Consider the following 14124-nt stretch of genomic DNA (forward strand, 5'->3'; position numbering starts at 1 on the left):
GCTCGACTGCAGTTTGGATCAGCCTGTAATACTGTTTCTGCTTTGATTGACTCCGGTGCTGAGGGTAATTTTATGGACCTTGAATTAGCATCCAAATGGTGACTTCCCACGTTTCGGCTGGATGAAGCTATCAATGCCTATACCTTGAGCGGAACACCACTGTCCGTCATCACTCATTCCACTGAACCAGTCACATTTATCTCCAGGAATGATACGGAACAGTTGTCATTCCTCCTTATCCTGTCTCCATCAGCTCCAGTAGTGTTGGGGCATCCTTGGTTGGTAAAGCACAACCCACACATCAATTGGTCAACCAACACTGTTCTTGTTTGAAGTCCTTATTGTCTGTATTAATTCTGCTGTATCCCCTGTCAAGTCTTGTGTTTCGTTCGGATTGGTCAACGCCCCCGCCGTCTTCCAGGGGCTTGTGGATGATGTGCTTCAAGACATGGTCGATGAGTTCGTGTTCGTATTCTGATCTTCTCCCAGAATATCCATGACCATGTGCAGCACGTCAGGCGGGTGCTCCAGCGACTATTAGAGAATCGGCTTTTTGTCAAGGTGGAGGAGTGTGCTTTTCATGTACAGTCAGTTCCATTTCTGAGGTTCACCGTTTCGTCCGAGGGAGTGCGCATGGACCAGACTAAGGTAAAGGCTGTTTCTGATTGGCCAACCCCAGATTCTTGCAAGGCCTTGCAGAGGTTTCTGGGGTTCACAAATTGCATTGGAGGTTTATTAGGAATTACAGTCAGCTCGTCACACCTTTGAAGGATCTCACCTCCACATGCACTGATATTTGTTGGTCCCCGTTAGCTGAGGACACTTTTTCAAGATTAAAGAAGTGGTTTTCTACCACACCTATTCTAATTACTCCTGATGCAAATCAGTTTGTGGTGGAGGTGGATGCGTCCGAGGTTGGTATCGGAGCAGTCCTGTCCCAGCGCTCCTCCTCGGATGGAAAGATGCATCCATGTGCCTTTTTTCCACATCGTTTAACCCCAGCTGAACGGAATTACGTCATCGGCAACCGAGAATTATTGGCTGTCTGGTTGGCCTTGGGTGAGTGTTGTCACTGGTTAGAGGATTCGGGCATACCTTTCGTGGTCTGGACAGATCATAAGAACCTAGAGTATATTTGTAGCGCCAGACATCTCAAGTCTAGGCAGGCCCGCTGGGCATTATTTTTCACATGCTTTAATTTTGTGCTGTCGTATCGCCCGAGCTCTAAAACATAAAGCCCGATTCTCTTTCTCGATGTTTTGAAGTCAAGACCTCCACTGTCCCAATGGATACCATTCTACACTCCACTCGCATGGTGGGCATGGTATCCTGGGAGGTGGAGGCCAGAGTCTGCACGGCGGGGTCACTTGTCTAACGTCGCTTGTCATCTTGGGGCAACTCGTACCCAGACGCTCATTAGACAATGATTCTGGTGGCCATCACTAGTGCAGGACGTACATCGCTTCATTGCAGCTTGCCCCATTTGCGCGACTAACAAAACATCCTGTGAACCCCCAGCCGGGCTCCTCCAACCGCTGCCGGTCCCTTCGAGACCCTGGTCGCACATAGCCATGGATTTTGTAACTGATCTCCCCCCTCCCATGGCAACACAGTCATTTTGACTGTGGTGGACCAGTTCTCGAAGGTTGCTCACTTTATTCCCCTCCCCAAATTACCTTCAATGAGGGAGACAGTGGTAGCAGTCATTAATCACATCTTCTGCATTTATGGCCTCCCGGTCGTCATGGTTTCTGACAGAGGCACCCAATTTGTGTCACATTTTTGGGCAGAGTTCTGCGGACAGCTGGGGGCTACAGTAAATTTGTCCTCTGGGTTCCATCCCCAAACAAATGGGAAAGCTGAGTGTGTGAATCAGGAGCTTCAGAAAGCTCTACATTGTGTGGCCTCCTGTAATCCGTCTTCTTGGAGCGATCATTTAGTCTGGGTCGAGTACGCCCATAATTCCTTGCAGACATTATCTTTGGGGTTATCGCCCTTCCAGTGCAGCCTTGTTTACCAGCCCCCTCTGTTCCCCACACAAGGCCTCGACGTCCAGGTTCCGTCCGTTCACGCCTTTTTGCAGAGGTGTCGACATTCATGTGGAATGTTAAGAGGTCTGCAGACAGGCACCAGTTTAAGGCCCCAACTTACGTGTGTGGGCAGAAGGTTTGTCCAAACCGGTGTTCGTTCAAACTGATGAACACTGGTATTACCGCTGGTTGGACACTAGATGGTACTATGGAGTAATTTTCGTTAAGCAGGGTTAGGGTTAATCCTACACAATAAAGCAAGACACCTTGATTTCAAACTTTGAACTTTATTTTTTATTTATTTTAACTAGAAATTCAAATGAAACTGGAAAAAAATTAAGTGCAATTAAAATATGTGTTGTTCAACGTTTTGAAAGATAGTTTTACAACAGTTGTGAAGGGCAACATCTCTTTGGCAAAGAACCTATTTCATCTGTGCATTCTATACCGGCCGGGTATTTAGTTGTCTGGGAAAATACATCATGTGTGTGAATAAATTTGTTTTGTTCCTTCCTTCACGATATATAAATATATATATATATATATCAATATCCAATTACATCAGCAACCCCCGGGCTGAGGGATCGGTGAATATTCTTGCTTTAGTGATTTTGCATTGAAAATTAAATTCATTTATTTAAAAAACAAAAAACTTAAATCAAATACATTTCTCCAAACAAATTCAAATTGCACTCCAAATGAAACGAAAAAGCAATTCAAATAACTAAGTGATATATATATATATATTGTTTCAAGGAGCACAATACTTGTTGACCCCTCTCCAGACATAGCGCTTATGGTTGTGACCATAAAGCTCTATTTGGGTCTCATCACTCCAAATTACAGTGTGCCAGAAGCTGTGAGGCATGTCAAGGTGTTGTCGGGCATATTGTAACCAGGCTTTTTTGTGGCATTGGCTTCTTTCTGGCAACTCGACCATGCAGCTCATTTTTGTTCAGGTATCGTCGTATTGTGCTCCTTGAAACAACCACACCATCTTTTTCCAGAGCAGCCTGTATTTCTCCTGAGGTTACCTGTGGGTTTTTCTTTGTATCCTGAACAATTCTTCTGGCAGTTGTGGCTGAAATCTTTCTTGGTCTACCTGACCTTGGCTTGGTATCAAGAGATCCCCGAATTTTCCACTTCTTAATAAGTGATTGAACAGTACTGACTGGCATTTTCAAGCTTTTGGATATCTTTTTATATCCTTTTCCATCTTTATAAAGTTCCTTTACCTTGTTACGCAGGTCTTTTAACAGTTCTTTTCTGCTCCCCATGGCTCAGTATTTAACCTGCTCAGTGCAGCCACGTGAGAGCTAACAAACTCATTGACTATTTATACACAGACACTAATTGCAATTTAAAAGTGTGGGAAATTAACCTTTAATTGCCATTTAAACCTGTATGTGTCACCTTGTGTGTCTGTAACAAGGCCAAACATTCAAGGGTATGTCAACTTTTGATCAGGGCCATTTGGGTGATTTCTGTTATCATTATGATTTAAAAAGGAGCCAAACAACTATGTGATAATAAATGGCTTCATATGATCACTATCCTTAAATAAAAGACAGTTTTTTTGCATGATCAGTGATCAGTCCTATTTTCAAAATCAATGCCAAAATTTCACAATTTCTGCCAGGGTATGCAAACTTTTGAGCACAACTATATATATATATATATATATATATATATATATATATATATATAAGTAACCACCTTTTCATTTACCGTCAGGCAAGTATCCGTCTAAACATGCAGGCGGAAAATTGCTTACACAAATGAAGACATAAAAACAATCATAAATGTAAAAATAACAATTATAATAATGATAATAATCACTGAAATATAAATCATGGTTTTAGGTGAACGTGTTTTTGTATTGTTTTATGTTTTAATCACAGGTGTATAGGCTGCAGAGTTGTGGACACAATGAACTGCTCTGTGGAAATAAAGCGAAGTGAACTCAAAGCACCTCCTGAGCTGAGATGTCTGAGGTCATTTGCAGCAGAAAATAACCAACAGGAGACCACTGATGTGTGAACTGAATTTGATGGTACTACACTGTATAAGAGTAAAGTTATTCAATATTTTTCCTAATAAAAATTCCCCAAAATTATGCAAAAGCACATTTTTCCAAACTAAGTGTTGTAGTATAATCAACAGGAGACCACTGATATGTGAACTGCATTTGATGGTACTAAATTGTATAAGAGTAAAGTTATTCAATATGTTTCCTAATAAAAATTCCCCAAACTTATGCAAAAGCACATTTTTCTGACAGACAGTCAGCAGCTAGTGATAATGGGGAAATTCACCTCCAGCACATGTACAATCAGCACTGGTGCCCCCCTGGGATGTGTACTCTCCCCATTACTCTTCTCCCTGTACACAAATGACTGCACCACCAACGACCCCTCTGTTAAGCTCCTTAAGTTCGCAGATGACACTATAGTCATTGGCCTCATCCAAGATGCCGATGAGTCTGCATACAGAAGGGAAGTTGAACAGCTGGCCATCTGGTGCAGTCAAAACAACCTAGCGCTGAATATGCTTAAAACAGTGGAGATGATAGTGGACTTTAGGAGGAACATCCCAACATTACCCCTGCTCACCATTCTGAACAGCACTGTGGGTCATTCAGGTATCTGGGCACTACCATCTCACAGGACCTGAAGTGGGAGACCCACATAGACTCAATATTGAAAAAGGCCCAGCAGAGGCTGTACTTCCTTCACCAGCTGAGGAAGTTCAACCTACCACAGACGCTGCTGATAAAGTTTTACTCAGCAGTCACTGAGTCTGTCCTTTGCACTTCTATAACTATCTGGTTTGGTTCAGCTACCAAGTCAGACATCAGAAGACTTCAATGGACAGTTCGGACTGCTGAGAGGATTATTGACGTTCCCCTACCCGCCCTGCTAGAACTGTACACATCCAGAGCAATGAAAAGGGCTGGTAAAATCACTCTTGACCCCATTCACCCAGCACACTTCCTTTTCAAATTGTTGCCCTCTGGCCAGTGCTACAGAATACTGAGCACCAGGACATGCCAGGACAGCCAGGCACAGGAACAGTTTTTTTCCCTCAGGCCATCCATCTCATGAACAGTTAAAACTGCCCCCAAATACTTTCCTTTTGTCAATACAACCATGTGCAATATATCAATCCATCCATTCCTACTTGTATCCATATTTCATTTATATTCTATAACATATCCTACCTCTTCTTCAATACATTACATCACCTGCGCATAACTATATCTGTATATAAAATATTCTAACAGTAGTATTGCTCTATTGTATATTTATCTTTATTCATCTGTTATATCTTTTTTTATGTCACTATATGTATATATGTTTAAATGTATACGTTTGTATGTATATACGTATATATGGTTGCATTTGAACTGGAAGCTTCTGTCAGCATGACAAATTCCTTGTGTGTGTAAGGATACTTGGCAATAAAGCTCATTTTGATTCTGATTACAACTGCCCCATGTCTGCCAAACATGTTGAGTGGTCCAAACATAATTTGCAGCCTGAAACTGAACTTTTGGAGTAAATGCACTTTGCTAATTAGGGAATGACTTAACCTCCAGTGTGCTGTCTGTCTGCACTGGTCTCTGAACAGAATGCACCTTATTTTCATCCTAACTCCGTATACAGCTTCTGAAAGAGACATTTTCCAGCTTTTGGATGCATCCATTGACTCTCAGTAACCTAGTTTCCATCCACTTTTCACGCTATTTTGTTATTGACAGTAAAAATGCGTAAAAAAAAAAAAGGTTTGCGAAATTTGCCATCTTCTGCTTGTTTCCATCTCCTTCTTGGCCGTCAACAGCAAATCAGCAGGTGCTCTAAAATGCGGTCGATTGTGACTGACGTCACTTCCAATTACAAACACGTCCCACAGTATAAACTCCCACCCCCAAAACTGATTGACAGGTGTCTTGTGTAAGGCATCAGAAATGCAAGTGCAAAGGGAACTGCGATTCCATTTGAATTTTGGCAGGCTCCATATTGGACGCTGAGGAATTGAAATAGCAAACGGGGTAATTAATATTGGTTTTTCAATATGACTGGGTCATAACTCGTAAGACATAGAAAATGCAATTGCAAATGGACTTTGATTTCCAATTGAAATTTGGCAGACTTTGCACATTTGTGTAAATTAAAATGCAAACGGTAATATGCAATTTGCAATTGCATTTGGATTATGTCACAATTTATGCGTCCACAAATAGAAAATTCAATTGAAAATACAATTTGCAATTTGGTTTGAAAATAGTCCTGTATATCCTTCCATAGTTTCCATTCAAATGGCCTTTTATTGATAAAAATGGTGTGAGTGATGACGTCATGCGTAAAAAAAAAACACTTTGTCGAATAAGTTTTGGTTTATTGCAAAGAAATCTGCCCTTAAGCCGTTTTCATATAGAAATATGTGTGTATCACTAATTGTGTAGGCCATTACTTTCGCCGCTCTCCCAGGCGGTCCATAATCCAGGGTTTACATATATGATACATTCCTGATATTCAATAGGCTGTATTGAACAATCATCTAATCTAAAGCATTGCCATCACAATTGCATTATGTACCGCATATTTGTCCAGCAACTTTTAACGACCAACTGAACTTGATTGTCATCTAAAATTAATTTTAGCATCATAATGCAATTTACATTTTCTGAAGAAGCTCAACAAATGTGATTCGAGGTAAAGAGGGTTAGATTTAAAATATTTAAAAGTTTTAAAATGTTCAAAAGCTCATTTTCTGAAAGTGAACTCAGTATTGGACAAATAGTTTTGATAGTTTATAGTCTTGAAAAAAGTGTAGAACATTCTGAGAATGTCATTCAGCCGACTTTTTTCGTCTACAGAACAAGGAAAGGCTAATTTAAGTTTGTGTAAAGAAAAGGCAATTATATAGGCCTAACAATATTATTTTTTCATTTGGTAATTTTTTTAAATTTTATTTAATGCCTTATTTGTTTGGTAATTTCTTTAATTTAATACAGGGAATTCTGCCGGCATCTCTTCAAAAGTAAACTAAACAATAATTTCATAGAATTGGGTTATGTTAGTGTTCTAAAAAAGCACACTGAAGCTTTTCTCCTAGTATTGTGTATTTATGTTTTAACATCTTTGTGCACAGAAATGATATGATTTTTGTATTGTGGGCTAATTGCATGACTGCCGTCTATTATTTTGAACTTTAATAAATAAACGGATGACTACCGTGATTAAATTAATCACAAAAAGTTGCCATTCATTTGTTCTTCATGCACTTGTCGATGACAGGTGCATGATACGAGATATTTGTGTTGGCACTCCTGGAAGTGTCATGACGCAGATGTGTTTGCAGCATCGGATCTGTGCAGGTATGCCGTTAAGACCAATCCATAACAGTGCAAGTAATGCTTCACATACAATAAATTGGCTTTCAAGGATGTATACCTTGTCGTCATGATTAACACAGGCTAATGATTAGGGTAAATTCTGTCTCGTGACACTACATTTTTGCATTAATGCCAATGTTCTTGACAAAAAGTGTTTCCAAACCAGTTTTTTGCAACATTTGAAGTATCGACATAGTGTTGATGCACTAGAGTTAAATGGAAAAATATTATGTCGACACTTGTGAAAGTTTTGCGATAATTTGCGTTTCCATCAGCTATATCGGTAAACGTTTTGATGCACTACACCTTTTGTCGCAAAAAAACCCTTGGATGGAAACATAGTTATTGTGATAATACAGGGTCAATATAGGATATTTTAAGGAAAATGAGCCTATAGGCCACATACATGGCCATTGTGTTTAATAGCATGCCATTTCATGATAAATTGATGCAATTTTTAAAATGGTATATCGGATGAAACTAGAGACTCTACTCTTTTGACTCAAACTGGTTTTAATGTAAAAACGTAATGAGGTTTCTTACCAGATGTAGTTTTGTTGCAGTTTCTCCCAAAGACAAACTCAGCTGAGCTCGGCACCATGTTGTTTTGTAACATGACTCGGTGCATCAAAGGTTTAACCCTTTAATGAAAGCCTAGAGTCTCCTGAACTGAGAACAGTCTGTTTCAATAAAATAAAAAATAAAAAAATGCTATAGCCTATAGTGAAGCCAAAACATAATGTCCATGCATGTGGACACAGGGTCTCAGAAGGTTAAAGTGCCCTTGTAATATAATAATAATAATAATAATAATAATAAAAACAGAACCACAAACAGTTGATCCTCTGTCATTTATTCATGTGATTCAATATATGTACACTATAAAATATGTTTTCCTATAACCAAAAAATCAGTTTATGTCAAAGTTCATACTATTTTTATATATACATGCAGAGTACCCTAAAGTTTACTGAAATGTTGTATCTTTGATTTCTTTGCCATGGTGCTCACACATCAACATATACAGACTAATCAAACACATACTGAAAAGACAAGTTAGATGAAAGACAATGTTTTGATTAACTCTGTTACATGGTAAATACAAAACTTCAGCTTGGCCTTGGACAGTTTGGTACATAGGTATTTAAGGTAAACAAATGCAAAACTAATACTAAGACTGTGTATAGACCAGTTCCTTTAAGGCAGTAAGGCTAACTAAGGCAAACCTATTTTTGGTTGTAGCTATTGGGTTGGTGACTGTTGTTGTTTCCTACAGCTGAATGAAATTATTACTGCAATAAACAAATCTTGTGGTATTTAAATAGCCCCTCTTAATTTCTTTCACAGGTATACATGATTAATCTCACAATTACAAATTAAAAAATACAATAATCTTCTATGACAAGATAACAGATGACTGGATCATGAAACAATTCATTTAAATATGATCAAAACAACTGCAATTGCATAGTACCTTAAAATCAGTCTTCTGTCACATGCAACTAAAAACAAAAATATAATTTAATCCTGACCAATTACTGTCAAAAAGTAAAAATCAGATGTGGAACGATTCAGAGGAAAAAACTTCCTAATTTATTTATTTATTAATTTTCAAAACTGTGCAGTGTTTCGATCAGTAGTTTTTTTCTCTCTTTTTTTCTATAGCCACTCTTGTGACCCCTGCAATTTATGATATTAAAAGACATTTCTTAGAGACGGTTGCTTAATACCACTTCTGCATTCTGTGCAGTGATAAGAGTTCAATGACACTTGCACTATATATTGAGATGATTAAATATTTTAATTCCACTGAAATGGTATATATATTTCACACACGACTTATCCACAGTTTGCTGTGCAAAAACAACAGTAGTGATGCCAACTTAAGTGCTGTCATTTTCTCAATTCAGAGATCATGTAATGCACAAGCATCTGAAAAATGTCCCCACTTCTGTCCTGACTTGCCAATGGCACTGTTCTGTAAAGCTCCAGTGCACCATGTGTGCTGGAAAACTCAGTATGAAACCCCTCAGAGAAGCTCAAGAGCCTTTGCACTGGATTACAGCATGTCATCTTGGTTTACCCTGGTTGGAGTTCTCCTGCGCCGGGACCGCATGCTGGAGAAAAGGGATGAGGTGGTGAGGGCGATGCGGCTCAGACCTACATTTAGACAATGTACTTCTGATGTCACCGGCACCTCTGCGAAAAGAGCCCTGTCACGGGAAACCCGCGTGAGGGTGTCACTGTTCTCGATGTCTTTCACTATGTTCAAGATCTCCTGCCTCTCTGTCTGTCGGGTCATCCCACGGATATTTAGTATGGCAGAGACATGCTTTCTCCTATAAACAAATATGCAAAAAATGTTTTACTCTTGATTGATGTATGTGGCGTCATATTTAATTAATGTATAATGTCATAATAAGAGTGATATGTATAGAATGGCTAAAGCCAGAGGTGATCTGAGATTAGGTGTGGGTAATTAAATCATGTTCAGAGAGTCCAAGTCCTTTGTAGCTTTAAAATAAAGGTCACTTTTTTTAAATCCAAAGAGAATTAAACATGCCATCACAGTTAAATTTCTTGTTTTCCATATTTCAAAATGTGTTGTCCTTGCACAGCTGCTTTCTTTATTCCTAATTACTTCAACATAATGCCATCCACTGAACAGCAAACGTGCTCGCACAACATTCTCTCAGTAGCGCCACAGGAAAAGATGAAAATACCATGGTATTTGTAGTAAAACTATAATAACCACAAAATTATGATTTTTATTACAATACTTTTCATTTCCCTATATTATTACTATGGATTTACTACGAATATCAAGGTTAAAATATGGTTACTATAATAAAACCATAGTAAATTTATTGCGAGGGTATGCAAAACTTCTTGTGAGGGAATGCAAACTTTTGCAAGGGCATGCAAACTATTGTGAAGGCACGCAAAACATATTGTGATGGAACGTAAAACGTATTGCAAGGGAATGCAAACTATCGTGAGGGCACGCAATCTATTGCGAGGGCATGCAAAACTTATTGCAAATGGAACGCAAACTATTGCAAGGGCACACAAAATTTATTTTGAGAGAACGCAAACTATTGCAAGGGCATGCAAACTATTGCAAGGGCACACAAACTATTGCAAGGGCACACAAAACTTATTTTGAGAGAACGCAAACTATTGCAAGGGCATGCAAACTTTTGCAAGGGAACGCAAAATTTATCACGAGGGAACATGAACTACTGCGTGCAAAACTTATTGTGAGGGCATACAAACTACAGTATTACGAGGGAACGCAAAGCTTATTGTGAGGGAATGCAAACTATTGTGAGGGCACGCAAACAATTGCGAAGGCACGCAAAACTTATTGCGAGGGAAGCAAATTATTGCGAGGGCACACAAAACTCATTGCGAGGGAATGCAAACTATTGCGAGGGAAAACAAAACTTATTGCGAGGGTATGTAAACTATTGTGTGGGCACGCAAACTATTGCAAGGGCATGAAAAAGTTATTGCGAGGGCATGCAAACTACAGTATTGCGAGGGAACGCAAAACTTATTGTGAGGGAAAGCAAAGTATTGTGAGGCCACGAAAACTATTGCGAAGGCACGCAAAACGTATTTTGAGAGTACGCAAACTATTGCGAGGGCACGCAAACTACTGCAAGGGAACGCAAAATTTATCACGAGGGAACGCAAACTATTGCACGGGCACGCAAAACTTATTGTGAGGGCACACAAACTACAGTTGTGAGGGAATGCAAACTACAGTATTGCGAGGGAACACAAACTACAGTATTGTGAGGGAACGCAAACTATTGCAAAGGCATGCAAAACTTATTGCAAAGGCACGAAAAACTTATTGTGAGGGTATGTAAACTATTGCGAGGGAATGCAAAAATTATTGTGAGGGTATGTAAACTATTACAAGGTCACGCAAACTATTGCGAGGGCATTCAAAACTTATTGCGAGGCCACGCAAACTACAGTATTGCGAAGGAACGCAAAACTAATTGTGAGGGAACGCGAACTATTGCGAGGGCACGCAAAAATTATTGCGAGGGAATGCAAATTATTGCAAGAGCATGCAAAACGTATTGCGAGGGCATGCAGATTATTTTGAGGGCACGCAAACTATTGCAAGGGCACAAAAAACTTATTGCGAGAGAATGCAAACTACAGTATTGCGAAGGAACGCAAAACTTATTGTGAGGGAACACGAACTATTGCGAGGGCACGCAAAACTTATTGCGAGGGAATGCAAACTATTGCAAGAGCATGCAAAACGTATTGCGAGGGTACGCAAATTATTTTGAGGGCACGCAAACTATTGCGAGGGCACAAAAAACGTATCGCGAGGGAATGCAAACTATTGCAAGGGCACGCAAACTACAGTATTGCAAAGGGAACGCAAAACTTATTGTGAGGGAATGCAAACTGTTGCGAGGGCATGCAAACTAATTTGAGGGCATTCAAAACTTATTACGAGGGCACGAAACTTATTGCGAGGGCACGCAAACTATTTTGAGGGCACGCAAAACTTATTGTGAGGGCACGCAAAACTATTTTGAGGGCATGCAAAACTTATTACGAGGGCACGCAAACTTATTGTGAGGGCACGCAAACTATTTTGAGGGCACGCAAAACTTATTGCGAGTGAACGCAAAACTTATTGCGAGTGAACGCAAAACTTATTGTGAGTGAACACAAAACTATTTGAGAGAAAAAAATCCCACCCTGTCCTCTAAGGGCTCCGTAAAGTGGTGACAGGGTCTTGATTGCATGGTGAGTGTGTGGTTAGTACTGAAAATGTAACATTAACATGCCCAAGATTTCTTACAGGGGTTGGTGCCAAGTATTGTCAACACTGTAGAGAGCTACAGCATCTAGTAAAATCAAATTTGTAGCTGAGTAGACTGAAACTACATTTATTAAATATTATGCAAGACATGCAAAAAAGTCTTGAAATTCTGGACTTTTTTTGGTTTGTTTTTTATTACTCAACTGTAAATTCTTCATGGCATGCTAAAATGTCCTACAACATTGCTGCAAGCAGGTTAAAATTGTGCACTGAAAGGAAAAGAATGCTCATAACCAGAGTTGGCTCATCTTAATTTAATTCAAAGACAGTTTTTATAGATAATAAAAATGTGGGAAGATATGGACTGTAGATAGGAGAGTTTTTAAGTGTTCGTCAGCTTAAAACCCAAAGGTGTTGCTAATGCAAAACAATGGAGCCCACACCACATCTAGGTCATGCATTTGAAGTTTCAAGCTTAATTTAGCACACATTCCACAAAAGAGAGCTTCCTCAGTATTCTGCAGTTGTATAGGACTCTTGATTAGGTAACTGCCCTCTCTAGGTTAAGCTATGGAGCTTAAGGTCAAGCCCTGGCAGGATGCCTGTGTTTTTGCTTTATCTTTGTCAGAATCGACAGTTGGACAACTGTACACCTTTCTTGTGAATCTGGGATAACCAAACAATCTCCCATAAAAATCAGGAAACTGCAAAGGTCTTGTTTGCTTTTACAAGCCCCTCTTATGCTGTTAAACAGAATAGATGGCAGTAACCATGTTTAGTCAGAACTATCTGCTTTTTGACCTCTATCATATCAGGGGCTACAAGGTATCCCGGCTATGCCTCAAGACACTCACCGTATGTCAGGGAATTCCCGTACCAGCATGCCGACTTCCATTTGGATGGAGGGAGTGTCTTCCAAGAGAATTATCTCTGATAGGTGAGGAATAACGCTGTCAAGCCATGAGGCAGAGGATTCCTGGATGAGTGCAAATAGACAAGATAACATCAGATACCTATCACGTTTGTCATGCGTCCAAATCAGATAACTAAATACTGCCAATGCAGAGACTAATCCATGGAAACCTCAATTTCTGGACCATGTAGATTAAAGCTCAGATTAAAAAGAACTGCCTGGTACTAAAGATTTGAATAATGTGCTGCATTTTCAAAAACGCCATGTAGAGATGTCAAAAGTAGTGGTATTTTGGTACCATGTTGATACTAAAATAAAAAACTTATCTAAGTACCTATGTGCAGTACTTCTGAATGCTTTATTTTAGGTGTCTTTAAATACAATGTACTAACATCAAAAGGAGTAGGGTTAGGGATAGGGGTTAGGATTTAGGATAAGCATTGGGGTTAGGGGTAAGGTTAACAGTGTAACTACAGACGTAATTAAATGCAGGAACTTTAAATGTAAGTACAATGCAACGATACATATGTACATAAGTACATTATAGCAAATGCTTAAGTACATTGTAGTTAAAGACACCTAATATAAAGTGGGTCCAAATGTTTTTATTCACTTTTTTAATACTCACATTATTATATAACTTTTCAAATAAAGAAGTGTGTTCATTAGCATGTTAGTTTTTGCTATGGTATCAAAATTGGTATTGAGAAATGTCACTGTTCAATTTTGGTATTATGGCAACCCTACTGCAACGTACAGAAAGTTAAGTGGCCTTAAACTTCCATGAAAACCACAAGACCCAAACAATAACATCTAGAAAAGGCTATTTTTTACCCTCATTTCTGGAAAAACATGCCTAGACGATTAAGTATAGGAGCACGTGTTATTCCAATTGAGTTTAAATATCTATGCTCATTACACTAAGGCAGGTTTTCCTGACTCCCAGTTTGACCTAAAAGACAAGTCATGTCTTCAAAGGCCC

The 14124-nt window shown here is 39.3% G+C and overlaps 1 protein-coding gene across 2 annotated transcripts in view; it reads right to left on the reverse strand.

The window, feature by feature from the left end:
- Positions 1-8265: 8265 nt before the first annotated feature.
- Positions 8266-14124, reverse strand: part of LOC127422651 (tumor necrosis factor alpha-induced protein 2-like) — a 62061-nt gene continuing 56202 nt past the window's right edge. For both annotated transcript variants that reach the window (XM_051666408.1, XM_051666407.1), the window contains exons 12-13: positions 13084-13205; positions 8266-9767 (exon numbers count right to left, since the gene is read on the reverse strand). In XM_051666408.1, coding sequence (XP_051522368.1) covers positions 9488-9767; positions 13084-13205 — 402 coding nt within the window. In that variant the 3' untranslated portion in view covers positions 8266-9487. The remainder of the gene's footprint in view (positions 9768-13083; positions 13206-14124) is intronic.

Source organism: Myxocyprinus asiaticus, chromosome 31 (assembly GCF_019703515.2).
Source record: "Myxocyprinus asiaticus isolate MX2 ecotype Aquarium Trade chromosome 31, UBuf_Myxa_2, whole genome shotgun sequence".
Classification (NCBI taxonomy): Eukaryota; Metazoa; Chordata; class Actinopteri; order Cypriniformes; family Catostomidae; genus Myxocyprinus; species Myxocyprinus asiaticus.